Source organism: Myotis brandtii, unplaced genomic scaffold (genome assembly GCF_000412655.1).
Source record: "Myotis brandtii unplaced genomic scaffold, ASM41265v1 scaffold1424, whole genome shotgun sequence".
NCBI lineage: Eukaryota > Metazoa > Chordata > Mammalia > Chiroptera > Vespertilionidae > Myotis > Myotis brandtii.
Genome location: NW_005355089.1, coordinates 516066 through 531367, shown reverse-complemented (window position 1 = coordinate 531367; position 15302 = coordinate 516066). Strand labels below are relative to the sequence as shown.

Genomic DNA, 15302 nt, shown 5'->3' with positions numbered 1-15302 from the left:
TATATGACTTGCCCAAGGTACTAGTGGCATAAGGATTATAATCTTTCTACCATTTTAAGGGTCTAAAATAAGTCCTTTAATATAGAAAACTAGGAACTAAAGGGTATGATTTTTTTCTTTAAGAAGGAATTTTCTAAACTTTAAGACCCTTTGTATTTTGTACTCAAGTATAAAATTAACACAGTGCCTCTAATTTTTCTATTGTCATGCATTCTATTTTCTAGAAGGATACAGCATTTTTATAGTAATAGCTAATTGTTGTATAATGACAGTATTATTCTCTAGCTAGCTTCTAGGAGAATAAAAAAGAATATGACATTTAGATTTTACTGAAACCCTATTGACAAGTATAGGTTAGTTAAGGATATATGTGAAATGGCCAGCAAATGGATTTGATTTTTATGTGATTCTTTGTTTTCAGCTTTTGCTTTACTAAGAAAATGTTTGCCATTCTACCATGTCAGCACAGCGTTTACACTGAGAGTTTTTGATTAATTCTGCATTGTACATATTTTATTTGAAGATGTCTCAGGTTGTCAGTGTAAAAAAAAATGAAAGACACACTATTTCCAATGCCACTTGGACCTGGTGCTTCAAGTTTTCACTTCTACCTGTTGCTTATTTTCTTTGTTCTAGGTGACAATTTATCCGAGTCCGGAGCTGGATCAGTTACACACTCAGATGCAAGTCAGCCCAGCACAGGCTATTCCTCGGACCAGATGATGGGCTCTCAAATGGTTTCTAGCATCCCACAGGCTGAAATGAATGTTCCAGGGAAGATTTATCCACCCCAGCAGCTAGTAGGACATTACCAGCAGATTTCAGGGGTAAGATGATCTGTTATATTTTTAAATATATAATCAGTATATTTACTGTAAATGGGAGGGTTTATCTTTAATCGTTTTTGGGGTTTTTTTCTTATTTGACTGTTACAGAAGCAGCCACAGCTGGCTCAGCCCCAGATTTTGCCTTTGGCTCAAGGTCAGTCCACTGTTTTGCCTGTACATGTCCTTGGACCACCAGTCTCACAACCCCTGGTGTCCCCATTAACTGTCCAGAAGGTCTCGCAGACAAAGGTAAGATACATTTTAGAAGCCCTGTATTCAGTTAAACATATCTAACACTGCCTAGATTTTCTGCTAGGCAAAGGCTCTCTTTCATAAATTCATCATGGTTTTTATAAAAGTCACTGAAAGCTGAAAGTTTCTGCTTTCCTTCACCTACGACATTCTTCTTGAGGATGCACCTAAACTAACATTGTATAACTAGAATCTTGAGACATTGCTCATATAATTGGAAAAGAAACCACCCTTAAGCTTTGTCAAGCCATTCTTCTGCTCAGTATGTGAGTACAGCACAGCTCCCTTTTGGTTCCATTGAAGGCCATTCAGGGGCCCATTGGGCTTCACAAAAGATACACTCAGTACACCAGCCATACCCAGTGGCACATCAGGAGTCCATATCTCCAGGTTCTTCAGTGCCACAAAATCAGATTATGCATTTGAAGAAGCCTTTTTTCCAAGCCTGTATTCAGCAGCAGCCATTAGCTTGACAACCTAAGATTATGGCATCACCACAGAAAAATGTTCAGCAGGGTTGTATTCTGCAAGAGTCTGAAGCTAATGCAAGTCAGTGGCAGCCAGAGGGTGGTATTGAAAGTGTGATTCAGCCTCTGGAACAGCCATCTTATTCTGTTCAACACACTTATCCAGGACCATCACAGAACTTCCATCCTTCCCTTGAAGGCTCCCGAGCAGCTGCTCTTTGGGATACATCCCTGGAATAAGCTTATTACCCATCATAGTCAGCTTACCCAATCCAGGCTCCAGCACAGCCTGTTTATATACTGCCAGCCGGAGAGCATCCTCTTTACACTGTACAACCATCGGGATCACAACCAATTCATTCTTTGCAGACTTCTTATCCAGTCTCACCCACTGGTACAACCCTCTTATTCAGCCCCAGACCAAGGAAGCCTGCTTTTCCAGTGCAACTTCCAGTTCAGTCACCTTTTCCAGACCAGGGAGCATATAGGATCCAAGCAGCTTACCCTGTGTAACCTATGGAACAGCCTGCTTACCAGGCACTATCTCTATAGCATGCCCCTTATGCAGGACAAACTTATTACACCATCCAGACAACTGAACAGGCAACCTTTATAACCCAGCATGTATACACTGGAAACCCTTCTAATAGCAAGAAAACACATATTACAAACTACAGGTCAGAAGTTGTACTCAGTACCACCTTATGTAGCACAGACATCTGAACAACAAGCCTATTTAACACAACCTTAAGGTAATAATTCTTCAACAAAAGACATTTAACATCAACCTTAGATACACAGACATATTCTTTTATATATATACTAGAGGCCCGGTGCACAAAAATTTGTGCACTTGGGAGGGTCCCTCAGCCCGGCCTGTGCCCTCTCGCAGTCTGGGACCCCTCGGGGGATGACCACCTGCTGGCTTAGGCCTGCTCCTCGGGGGATTGGGCCTAAGCTATCAGTCAGACATCCCTCTGGCAGCCCGGGAGCCCTCAGGGGATGTCCACTTGCCAGCCGGGAGCAGACCTAGCTGCAGTCAGATATCCTTAGCACTGCTGAGGAGTCGGGAAGGCTCCCACCACCACCGCTGTACTGGCAGCTATCAGCCTGGCTTGTGGCTGAGCAGAGCTCCCCCTGTGGGAGCACACTGACCACCAGGGGGCAGCTCCGGCATTGAGTGTCTGCCCCCTGGTGGTCAGTGTGTGTCATAGTGACCAGTGATTCCCAGTCACTCTGCTGTTAGGGTCAATTTGCATATTACCCTTTTATTATATAAGACTAGTGACCCGGTGCATGGATTTGTGCACATTAAAAGGAAATTAGAAGGTGGCCGTTGGGGCGGGACTGGGCGAGAAGGGCAAGACATGCCCTGGAGCCAACCTCCTGCGGTCCCTTCCTGGCTGGCCGTACCTGGGGTGGCACCATGGCTCAAAGGGCGTCTGCAGAGTGAGCGGGGTCCCTCTGGCAGGTGGGGTCCCTCGACCTGGCCTGTGGGGATCACCTGCAGGGATCAGGCCGAAACTGGCTCTCTGACATCTCCCGAGTGGTCCTGGAGTGTGAGAGGGCACTCTGCAAAGTTGCTGTCATACAGGGTGTGGAATGCAAACGCAAGTGTGCAGTAAACCAGATTTGGGGCCGACAGTGCCTTAGCAACAACATAACCCATGGCTGAAGGTGGAATCACGTGGCCCCCCGTGAGGAATTGGGCTCCCTCTTCTCTGGTTTCGGGGTGCATCACTCAAGAACCACTGCTGCCAAGTCACTGCAGCTCGGCAGCTCCTGTGTTGAGCGTCTGCCCCCTGGTAGTCTGTGAGCGTCATAGCAACCGGTCAGTTGGACACTTAGCATATTAGCCATATATGTGTGTGTGTGTGTGTGTGTGTGTGTGTGTGTGTGTGTGATATATACACACATTGATTTTAGAAAGGAAGGGAGGGAAGGAGGGAGAGAGAGAGAGAGAGAAACACCATTGATGAGAGAGAATCACTGATTGGCTGCCTCCTTCACACCCCCCACTGGGGATCGAGCCCACAGCCCCAGCATGTGCCCTGACTGGGAATCGAACTGTGATTTTCTGGTTCATAGATCGATGCTCAGCCACTAAGCACACTGGCTGGGCCACAGACACTTTCTACTGAGCCTTTATTTAGTGTCCAGCATTCAGAAGCTCCATCCCAGATAGATGTCAATTTTGGACACCAGCAGCTAAAAGCCCAGTCAACTAGCATTCCATCTCAGAGGGCCGTGGAAGGACAGTTTCAACACCCTGTGTAGATGTCCTTCATTCAGCAGGCCTCCTCACTGGCCCACATCCAGCCCTGTACTTCTCTGCTCAGCTTTCTGCCTCACATCTAACACCAAGCCAGGTTTCTCACTCAGCTTTCATTCAGCATCAGCAGATCATTCATTCATCTCACAGACAAACACACAAAAGCCATCAGCAGTCTACTCAAGAAGGTCACATCTGCAGCAGCATTCTTTTTTTTAAAAAGAATATTGCCTATTTAATCCTCACACCCAGTTTTTAAAATATATTTTTATTGATTTCAGAGAGGAAGGGAGAGGGAGAGAGAGATAGAAACGTCAATGATGAGAGAAAATCATTGATCGGCTGGCTCCTGCACGCCCCCAACTGGGGATCGAGCCCACAACCCGGGCATGTGCCCTCGCCCCCACAACCCGGGCATGTGCCCAGCATGTGCCCTTGACCAGAATCGACCCTGGGACCCTTCAGTCTGCAGTCCGACACTCTATCCACTGAGCCAAACCAGCTAGGGCAGCAGCAGCGTTCTTTGCGTAGCCAACATGCTGTTTTTCCACAGCAGGTACCTTAATCTCAGGCACCTAACCAAGGTCAACCATTACTAGGTATTCCAAGGACCATTCCAAACACAGTCTAGATTACACGTCCTTTGCAAGAACAGTTGCAACCAGCAGCAATGGGACAACATGTAATACAACCTTTAGAGCAGCCTTGACTTTTCCCCTGCAGAAACACCTAGCACGGCACCAGCCAGCATGGACTCGGCAGTGGCCTGCTGTCCAGCCACGGTGGCAGCCAGCTTCTAGCTCAGCACTTGTTTCTGGGTCATCAGAAACACAATTACAACAGCAGATCCTCTATCAAAGTGCTGGGATAGCCCTTCCAAATTGGCCATCTTCTTCTGTTCATCTGTCACCACTTGGTCTCCCAGTACAGGCTTCCACTGCCTTTCAGAGCATTTTCCTGTTAACAGATACAGCAGCATTTGCAAAGCCAAGAATTTCCAAAGGTAAATCCTCCTGGGAGAAGATAGTGGGTGATTGTGATTTTTCTGTAATGTTCCAGGGTCAGGGAGATAGTGAGCTGTAGTAGAAATGGCACTGAACTGGGAGTCACAGTCCCTCTTTTGGTTCTTTTCCTTTCTGAGTGGCCTTGACCCAAGTCTCTTTGGGTTTTCCTTATCTGTAAAGTGAAGGGATGAGACCCGATGATGATAACAACAATTACTTGAGCACCAACTTGGGATATGTCAGTTAATAAAAAACAAAACTGCTTTCTGTCACTGAGTTTTGTTGCCTAATCGAGGGAAGACTCAATTACCATAATAAAAAGTAAATTATATAATACAGTACAAAGCGATCAGGGGAAATTTAGAGCAGGGTAAGGAGGAAAATGGGTTGCAATTTTCAGTAAGGTGGCGATCAAGGTAGGCCTCATTGAGAAGATGACATTTGAGGAGGCGAGGGAGTCCACAGTGTACATTCCAGGCAGAGGGAATAAGCCGTGGAAAGGCTCTGAGTGAGGAGTGTGTCTGGCATGTTTGAAGAATAGCAAGGAGGCCAGAGTAGTTGTTAGTCCTAAAATGTTAGGAGCCTATCTTACTGTTCTACATTTATTATAAAGCATTGCCTTTATGAAATGAAACTAATGATCACCAATGAGTGATTCCTAGGTGCCAAATGCTGTTTTCTAACAGCCTAACATATACTGTCCCAACAACCCTATGAATAGTAGCTGTCATTACCCCCATTTTACAGGTGAGAAAACTGAGGCTCAGAGCGGTTGAGTTGCTTTCCCAATGACATACAGGAGGGCCAGGGTTTGAACCCCGATTACCTGGCTGCAGAGGCTGAGCCCTTAATCATGACACCATTCAGCCTCTTTGTAGGATAGCTGTCTTCTCTACTGGAAAGGAGAAAAAAGGGTATGATGACTTCAGTGAGATTTATTTAACATAGGGATTGATTGAAATCGTTGAAGGAAGGAACTGAGAATCCAGTTTATTCTTTTCTTACTCTTCTGTTCTGCTTTAGATATCTCTAACATCCCTGAATTTGTTGAGTTTGGCTAATAAAAATGCTTTGAGCTTCTTAGATAAAATGTACGCTGCACTGTAAGAGTTTTCTAATTATGATATATTACTGTTCCAAAGAGCTATTATCTCAAGTATTACGTGTTTTATAAAATTCTCTCTTTATCAAGGGCATATATCAGTGATTTTCAACCTTTTTCATCTCATGGCACACAAAAACTAATTACTAAAATTCTGCAGCACACCAAAATTGTATTCTTTGCCAGTCTGACAAAAAGTAGATATAATTTTTATTTGTTCACACTGGATGGCTATTATTGTGTTAGCTGTTGTCATTTTTTAATTTGACAATCTAAGGGAAAAGAGGTCAGTGTCCCTGACTAAACAGTCAGGTATTGCATGTTTTAAAAATTCTTGTGCACACCACACCAGTTGTTGCTGGCATAAATTATAAAGAACTAGAGGCCCAGTGCACAGATTCACGCACATTGAAAGTAAATGAATTAGAAGGTGGCCGACGGGGCTGGACTAGGCAAGACAGGCTGGACACACCCTGGAGCCAACCTCCGCGGTCCTTCCCCAGCTGGCCACACCTGGGGTGGCGCTGGGGCTCTAAGGGCATCTGCAGAGTGAGTGGGGTCCCTCCAGCAAGTGGGGTACCTCAGCCTGGCCTGTGAGGATCTGGCCAAAACTGGCAGTCCGACATCCCCCGAGGGGTCCCGGAGTGCAAGAGGGCACTCTGCAAAGTTGCTGTCACTCGGCAGCTCCTGCATTGAACGTCTGCCTCCTGGTGGTCAGTGTGTGTCATAGCTACTGGCCTGTCAGCCAGTCGCTTAGGCTTTTATATATATAGATATAGATTCCTATGTGTGCATGCTGACTCCTAGCAGGAATGATCAAGGATTAATAAAGATCTTTGCAGCTGAAGTTTCTTCAGGCAAAGCATGATTCTGAGATTTATTTCTTTAGAATAGAGTTTTTCACAGAGTATTTTGGTTTGGAATATCCATTTTTGTGACCATGTGTTGTATACTTTCCTTACCTAATTAAAATAATTTCCCCCCAAATTTTATTAAGAAAAATTTCAACGATACAGAAAAGTTGAAAAAATTGTAGAGTGAATACCCATATCTGTACCAGCTAGATTCTGTAGTTAGCTTTTTGCTATATTTGCTCTACGACTATCTCTTTATGTTTTATCAATTCATCCTATTTTTCTGGTACATTTCAAAATTAAAGTTGCTGACATCGGTATACTTTATGCAGAAATACTTTAGCATGCATATCATTGACTAGAACTCAGTATTTGTTTATATTTTTTAGTTTACATTTATGTGCAGTGAAATACACAGATTATTATTCAGTGACTTTTTAAAAAAAATCTTTATTCTTGAAACTATTACATTTGTTCCCCCTTTTCTCCCATTGACCTCTTATAACTCCCCTCCAGCCCCTACCCTTATGACAGCCCTTTTTTTTGGTTAATCCTCACCCAAGGATATTTTCCCATTGATTTTTAGAGAGAGTGAAAGGGAGGGGGAGAGACAGAGAGAAACATTGATGTGAGAGAGACACATTGATTGGTTGCCTCCTGCACATGCCCCGAGCAGGGCCAGGGATTGAGCTTGCAACCAAGGCACGTGCCCTTGGCAAACATTTTTTTTTTTTTTAGTTAATCCTCACCCAAGGATATTTTTCCATTGATTTTTAGAGAAAGTAGAAAAGAGAGGGAGAGACAGAGAAACATCAATTGGTTGCCTGCACATGCCCTGACCAGAACCTGGATGGAGCCTGCAACTGAGGTACATGTCCTTGACCGGAATCAAACCCCAACCCTTCAGTCCATGGGCCAAAGCTCTATCCATTGAGCCAAACCAGCTAGGGCGGCAAACCTTTTCTGTAAAGTTGTAGATAGTAACTATTTTAACCTTTGTGGGCTATTGAGTCTCTGTTGCAACAACTCAACTTTCATATTGCATGCATGAAAACATCCATAGACAATAATGCAAAAGAATATGCATGGCCATGTTTCAATGAAACTTTATTCACAAAAACATGTGGTGTACCAGCTTTGGCCTACAGGCTGTATGTAGCTTGCCCACCCGATATAGAATACTGCCATTACTACAGAAAGTTCCAAATGACCCTTCCCAGTCAGTCCCCATTACATCTCCTCACAGTCCACCACTGTTGATTTTTTCACCATAGATTAGCCTGTTTTAGACCTTTATATAAATGGAACCATACAGTATGTACTCTTGTGTAAGTCTTCTGTTACTTGACATGTTTTTTAGAGTAATCTATGTTGTGTGTATCAGTAGGTTGTTCTTTTTATTTTTTTACTGCAGAGTAATATTCCATTTATTCATTCATTTTACTATTCTTGAATACCAGAGTTTTCTAGATTTCTGCTATTATGAATCAAACTGATATGAACATTCTTATATAAATCTTTTTGTTAGTATATGTTTTCATTTCTCCTGGATAATACCTAGGAGTAAACTTCCTGGGTCTTAGGATGGTGTTGGTTTAGCTTTTTAAGAAATGGTCAGTTTTCCAAATTAGCTGCACCATTTACACTATAATACCAGCATTCTATAAGAGTTCCATACCCTTACCAACATTAATTTTAGCTATGCTGCTGGGTGTGTAGTGGTATCTCATTATGGCTTTAATTTGCATTTCCTTGATGACTATGATGCTGAGCGAGCATATATTTTTGTATATTTATTGGCCTTTGTATATTTTTCTTTGTGTAGTGTCTGTTCAGGGCATTTGCCCATTTTATTTTGCTTATTGTTATTTGCCTTGCTATTATTGACTTACAGGAGTTCTTATATATTCTGGATGATACTAGTCCTTTGTCAAATATATACTTTACAAATATATTCTCCAGTCTGTGGGTTGCTCATTCATTTTGTAATGGTTTCATTTGGTGATACAAAGTATTTAATCTTGGTGAAGTCTAATTCATCAAAAAATTTTTTGTGGTTATTGCTTTCTGAAGCTTCAGAAACCTTTGACTGCACCCACATTACAAAGATACTGTCCTGTTTTATGGTTTTAGTGTTATGTTCAGATCTATAGTCCAGTTTGAATTAATTTTTATGAATGGCATGATGTAGGGGATCAAATTTCCTTTTTTATTTCTCCGCATGAACATCCCATTGTTCAAGCTCTATTTGTTGAAAAGATTTCATTTTCCCATTGGATTGTTTTGGTACTTTTGTCAACAGTAAAATCTATATATAAAAGCCTAATATGCAAATTGTCCCCTCAGGAGTTTGACCTGGAGACCGGGAGTTCAATCGCTCACTATGATGTGCGCTGACCACCAGGGGGTGGCGCGGAACAAAGGAAGGCCCCGGCCGGCAGCTGGGAAAGGGAGGCCCCAGCCAGCAGGTGGAAGGCCCCTATCAGCCATAATCGCCGGCCAGGCCTAGGGACCCTACCCGTGCATGAATTTGGTGTACCAGGCCTCTAGTAACCATATAGATGTGCATCTGTTTCTGGGCTGTATATTCTATTGCATTGATCTAGTTGTCCATCCATAAGCCAAACCACAATGTCATGATTAACGTAGGTTTTTAGTATGTCTTGAGGTTAGGTCTTACAAATCTTTCTACTTTGTTATGCTTTTCGAGATTTTTTGTATATTCTAGGTCCTTTGCATTTCCACATAAATCTTAGAGTCATATGGACAATTTCTACCAAAAAAATGTCTAGCAAAATTTTAATAAGGATTCTATAAAATTTTTATGGTTTTTCATTTATGATCCATGTGACCTATGTTATTTTGTAATTTTTGTATAAGGTGTGAGGTTTAGATTGAGGGTTTTTCTTTTTCTTTTGCTTGTCCATGTACAGTTGCTCTAGTGCCGTAATATTTGTTGAAAAGACTATCCTGTTGAATTCTTTTTATACCTTTGTCAAAAATCAGTTTGGCATATTTGTGTGGGTCTTGTTCTGGCTCTTTATTTTGTTTAGTTCATTTGTGTCTATCCCTCTCTAAATTACAAATGGTCTTGATTACAGTAGTTGTATAGAAAGTCTTAACATTGGTAAAGTGATTCCTCCCACTGTCTTCTTTTTTAAAAGATTACTTTAACTATTCTAGGACTTCTACCTGTCCATATAAATTTTAGTATGAGATTGTCTACAACAAATCCTGCTGGGATTTTGATAGGAATTTGATTAACCCTATATATAAATTGGGGAGAATTGACATCTTTGTTATGTTCAGTCTTCCAGTACATGGACGCAGTATATGTCTCCATTTATTTAGTTCTACTTTGATTGCTTTTATTGGCTAAGTTTATCCGTAAGTATTTAATTTTCTTTGGAGAGATTGTAAAATGGTATTTTTTTATTTTAGTTTCTACATGTTTGTTGTTAGTACATAGAAAGCAAATTTATTTGTATGTGTCTGTGTGTATCTTGTATCCTATGACCTTGCTGAACTTATTATTAGTTCTAGGAGGGTTCTTTATACAATCCTTGAAACTTGTTTTTGTAGACAATCATATAATCTCCAAAGTAGAGACAGTTTAAACCTCTTTCTAAACTCTGCCATTTAGTTCTTAACTTTTTCCTTTTATTGTGCTGGCTAGAATTTCGAGTGCTGTGTAGAATAAGGGTGATAAGAATGAATATGCTTACTTTGTTCCAGACTTGGGGGAAAACATTAAGTCTTTCGCCATTAGGTATATTATAAGGTATAGATTTTTTATACATGCTTTTTATCAAGTTGAGGTGTTGCTCCATTATTCCGACATCTGTGTTAATTAGTATGATCATACTATTTTTATTTCACCTATTGATAAATGTGTTATATTGACTGATTTTGAATTTTGAAACACCCTTGCATCCTTGGAATAAACCCAATTGGTCATGATATATCATCCTTTGTGTACATTATTGGATTCAATTTACTAATATTTTGTTGAGGATTTTTTGAATCTTAAGTTCATGAGAAACATTAGTTGGTAGTTCAGTTCTTCCATATCTTTGCTAATTTTCTGTCTAGAAGAGGTTCGACCAATAGCTGAGAGTAGGGTTGATGTTCCTAACTAATTGTGGATTTATGTATTTCTCCTTTTAGGTCAGTTGTTTTCCCCCCATTTGTTTGAAGGCCTCTTGTTTGGTGCATCCACATTTAGGATGCAGTGCCTTCTTGGTGGATGATCTTTTTGTCATTATATTATGTCCCTCTTCATCCCTAGCAATCTTCTTTTTTCTGAAGTCTACATTATCTGATATTACAGATCTACTCCTGCTTTCTTTTGATTAATGTCAGCATATCTTTTTCTATCCTCCTACTTTCAACCTATTTATCTTGTGTTTGAAGTGAGTTTCTTGTAGAAAGCATATAATTGGTTTTTTATCCACTCTGCCAATGTCTCCCTTTTAATTGATATATTTAAACCATTTCTATTTAAAATAATTTTTGGTACCTTAGTATTTGCTTTTTGTTTCTTCCTTATGTTTCTCTTTTCTCTGTTTCCCTTTCCTTGTCTTCCTGTGAGCTACTTGCAAGTTTTTTAGGATTCTTTCTTGTTATATTTATACTGTTTTGAGTATATTGTAAGAATATGGGTTTTCAGTCTTATAAGAATATGGGGTTTTTTTTCTGAGTTTTAGCTTCTGTAGGGCCTTCCCTCAGAGGAAAAGCCTAAAAATGGCAAACTCATCCATCCACTCACTGTCCTTCCTTTCTTCCAAGTGGCGCCTTCCTATTGGTTTCTACCTGCTTTGGGTTCTCTTATGCCTTCAGGCAGTTGTTTTTTTTATATTTGTCCAGCACTTTTTGCTGGTATTTACAGGGTTCAGATGGGGTCCTTCCAGAAGTAGAACCTCTCTTTCCTCATTTTTGTTGTTGCAAAATAGCATCCCTGACTTAATTGAGGTAAGTAACCACTATATGCCCATCAGTAAACCCTGAAGAATTAATGACAGAGGAATGGAGTGAATTTCTGATGTTTGGCAGTTTTTCTTACTGCCTAGGCCAGTGGTCGGCAAACTCATTAGTCAACAGAGCCAAATATCAACAGTACAACGATTGAAATTTCTTTTGAGAGCCAAATTTTTTAAACTTAAACTATATAGGTAGGTACATTGTTATTAACTTAATTAGGGTACTCCTAAGCTGGCCTTTGCTAAAAACGTCCTCAATCTGATTGAGGTATGTTCGCTGAGGTCGACCCCTTCCAACTCTCCCATCCACACTCGTCTTGTATACTTGTTTCGTCTATCTCCTTTCGTTCATCCTCTCTATATGTCCAAACCATCTAAACATACCTTTCTCAATCCTCGACACTAAATCTTCTTTCACTCCACAACGTTCCCTGTATGTGCACGCCCGCACGTGGTATTTTGTGGAAGAGCCACACTCAAGGGGCCAAAGAGCCGCATGTGGCTCGCGAGCCGCGGTTTGCCGACCACTGGTCTAGGCAAAGGGGAGAGGGCTCTTTAGCTGGGTCAAATTGCAGGCAGTGCTTATATTTTGTGTCTGTGCCCCCAATAAAACTGAAAATTCTTTACAGTGAGATCTGTACCTGATTTATCTCTATTCCTAGCACCCAGCACAGTGTTGGACATAAATAGTTGCTTGTTAACATGTTTGTTGAATAAATTAATAAATAAGAATGGCTGTAGATATTGCTATCAGCCTGCTCTCAATGGGAGAACAATCCTTTGTTTATGTTCATCATTCTTGTTGCCTAATCAGGACTTCTAAGTTGATAATGAACTTGTATTGGTGGACAACCTAAGATCTGTTCTTACTTCTCCATTTTATTTCCTCACATAGCAATAGGGCATATGAGAGACAAAGCAGATCATGAGTTCAGGTGTGTCAACTGTGCTTTTGATTGTTTTAGCCAGTAATAGGGAAAACCACTTATTCTGATTTTTATCTATCGCTGAGGTCAGCACTTTTTACCTCCTGTTCTGTGATGTGATAGTATTAGTGCATTAGTACTTTGGTGGTTGACATTGGTTCCTTTTCAGTTGACATTGTGGTCTAATCAAACATTTGTTTAGATGGTTTTATTTTAAGCCCCTGGAGAGAAATACTAAACCTCAGCATTTTTCTATGCAGTTTTCTTTCTACTCAGTACAGTGTTTGAATATCATTTTGATTCTCTACCACAATATTTGCATTATTTTTTTAAAAATCTTTTTCTGATTAATTTAATTACTTAGGTAATAAGCCAATATATACTCCTGCTAAAAATGTAAAACAAGGCAGAGAAGTCGCATTTGACCTCCCTATGTCCTTTTCCCTTCTGTTTTCAGTTTGGTGTGTATCCTTCCAGATTAAAATTTTTAAAAAAATATTTTTTTATTTAGAGAGTAAGGGTGAGGGAGAGAGAGAGATGGAAACATTAATGATGAGAAAGAATCATTGATCGGCCGCCTCCTACACACCCCACACTGGGGATCGAGCCCACCACCCGGGCATGTACCCTGATCACCCGGACATGTACCCTGACTGGTAATTGAACTGTGACCTCCTGATTCATGGGTTGATGCTCAACCACTGAATCATGCTGGCTGGGCATCCTTCCAGATTTTTTTCAGTGTAGTTACATACATAGATAATATACCACTAGATCGTATAGTACTGTTTTCTTGTTTGGAATGGTTTTAAGCACATAAAAGAGATCCTACCTATGTGTCACTTTGTATTTTTTTACTCAATTATGTGTCCTGGAGATATGTCTCTGTTATTACATAGAGATATACTTGCTTTTCTGTAATTGCCCTATAGTATTCATTTGTAAGACCACACTGCAGTTTATTTAGCTCTTCCTCCTACTGATGGACATTTTGGCTGTTTCTAATTTTTCACTATTTGAACTAATGTTATAATAGTAGATCATACTAGATGAGGCACTGGAGCAAAAATACTGGACCATAAGTTCTACACATTTTTTATTTTAATACATACTAGAGGCCTGGTGCATGGGATTCATGCACAGGTGGGGGGTGTGGCCTTCGGGAATCGGCCTGCTGTAGGAGCACCGCTCATCCCGGTATGCTGAGCGGCTGTGGACCTGCCCTCTCAGTGGCTGCTCGCTGGTCCGGCATCTTCTGTGGAGCCGGACCACTCGCCTCTTCAGGGGAACCGGTCAGGGCTGGGCCCAGGGACAATAGCACTGAGAGGCAGTGGAGTAGGCCTCAGTCCTGCTGCGGGCATGAACCCACCTCCCAGCCTCTGGGGTGCGGGCATCTGGAGGAGGTGGCAGGGAGTGAGGAGCAGCCTGGGGCGAGGAGGCAACGATTGCAACCCGGGTTCCAGCCCATCAGCCCAGAGTTCACAGTGGGAGCAGCCACTCATCCCAGTCAGCCAAGCGGCACTCCCACTGTGGTAGTGCACTGACCACCAGGGGGCAGCTCCTGCATTGATTGTCTGCCCCCTAGTGGTCAGTGCGAGTCATAAGGACTGGTCAACCAGTCGTTCTGTTCGTTTTGCTGTTCTGTCGCTGGGCTTTTATTATATAGGATTACCAAATTGCTTTCCCAAGGGACTAGACCAGGGGTGGGCAAACTTTTTGACTCGAGGGCCACAATGGGTTCTTAAACTGGACCAGAGGGCCGGAACAAAAGCATGGATGGAGTGTTTGTGTGAACTAATATAAATTCAAAGTAAACATCATTACATAAAAGGGTACGGTCTTTTTTTTTTTTAGTTTTATTCATTTCAGATGGGCCGGATCCGGCCCGCAGGCCGTAGTTTGCCCACGGCTGGACTAGACCAATTTAAAATTTCAACAGCCAGTGGTATAATCTTACTGTCAATGTTTGATAATTCAGATGTTTTTTGATAAGCTGATAAGTGAAAAACAATATATTATTTTACTTTGAATTTCCTGAGTACTAGAGATGATGAGCATATCTTCATATGTTTATTTTTTTAACTTTTTATTTTGAAATGATTTAAGAATCACATTGAGATTGCTAAAAGAGTACAGAGTTCCCGTGTACCCTTTACTCAGCTTTCCCCAACATATATATATATCCATAGTACAATAATTAAAACCAGGAAATTAACATTGGTACAATACTATTAACTAAACTATAAACCTTATTTGGCTTTTACCAATTTCCACATGCATTCATTTATTTTGTGTGTCTGTAGTTCTATGAATTTATTTCATGTATAAATTTATAGAATAATCACCACAATTAGGATATAGAACAGTTTCATCACCCCTAAAAACTCCTTGGAGCTATCCATTTATAGTCACACCCTCCCTCCCTACCTCTAACTCCTGTTCTCCATCATGATAATTGTGTCTTTTCAAGAATCCTATATAATAAAAGCCTAATATGCTAATTGTCCAACTGTTCGACCAGTCACTATGACGCACACTGACCACCAGTGGACCGACGCTCCGACCAGTAGGTTAACTTGCTGCTGGGGTCTGGCGGATCGGGGCTGGGCGAGACAGGCC

The 15302-nt window shown here is 41.4% G+C and overlaps 1 protein-coding gene across 1 annotated transcript in view; it reads left to right on the top strand.

The window, feature by feature from the left end:
- The window catches only part of WNK3 (WNK lysine deficient protein kinase 3), a 107114-nt gene that overhangs the window by 54003 nt on the left and 37809 nt on the right, over positions 1-15302 (top strand). The window contains exons 9-10 of the mRNA XM_014535322.1: positions 637-827; positions 936-1076. Coding sequence (XP_014390808.1) covers positions 637-827; positions 936-1076 — 332 coding nt within the window. The remainder of the gene's footprint in view (positions 1-636; positions 828-935; positions 1077-15302) is intronic.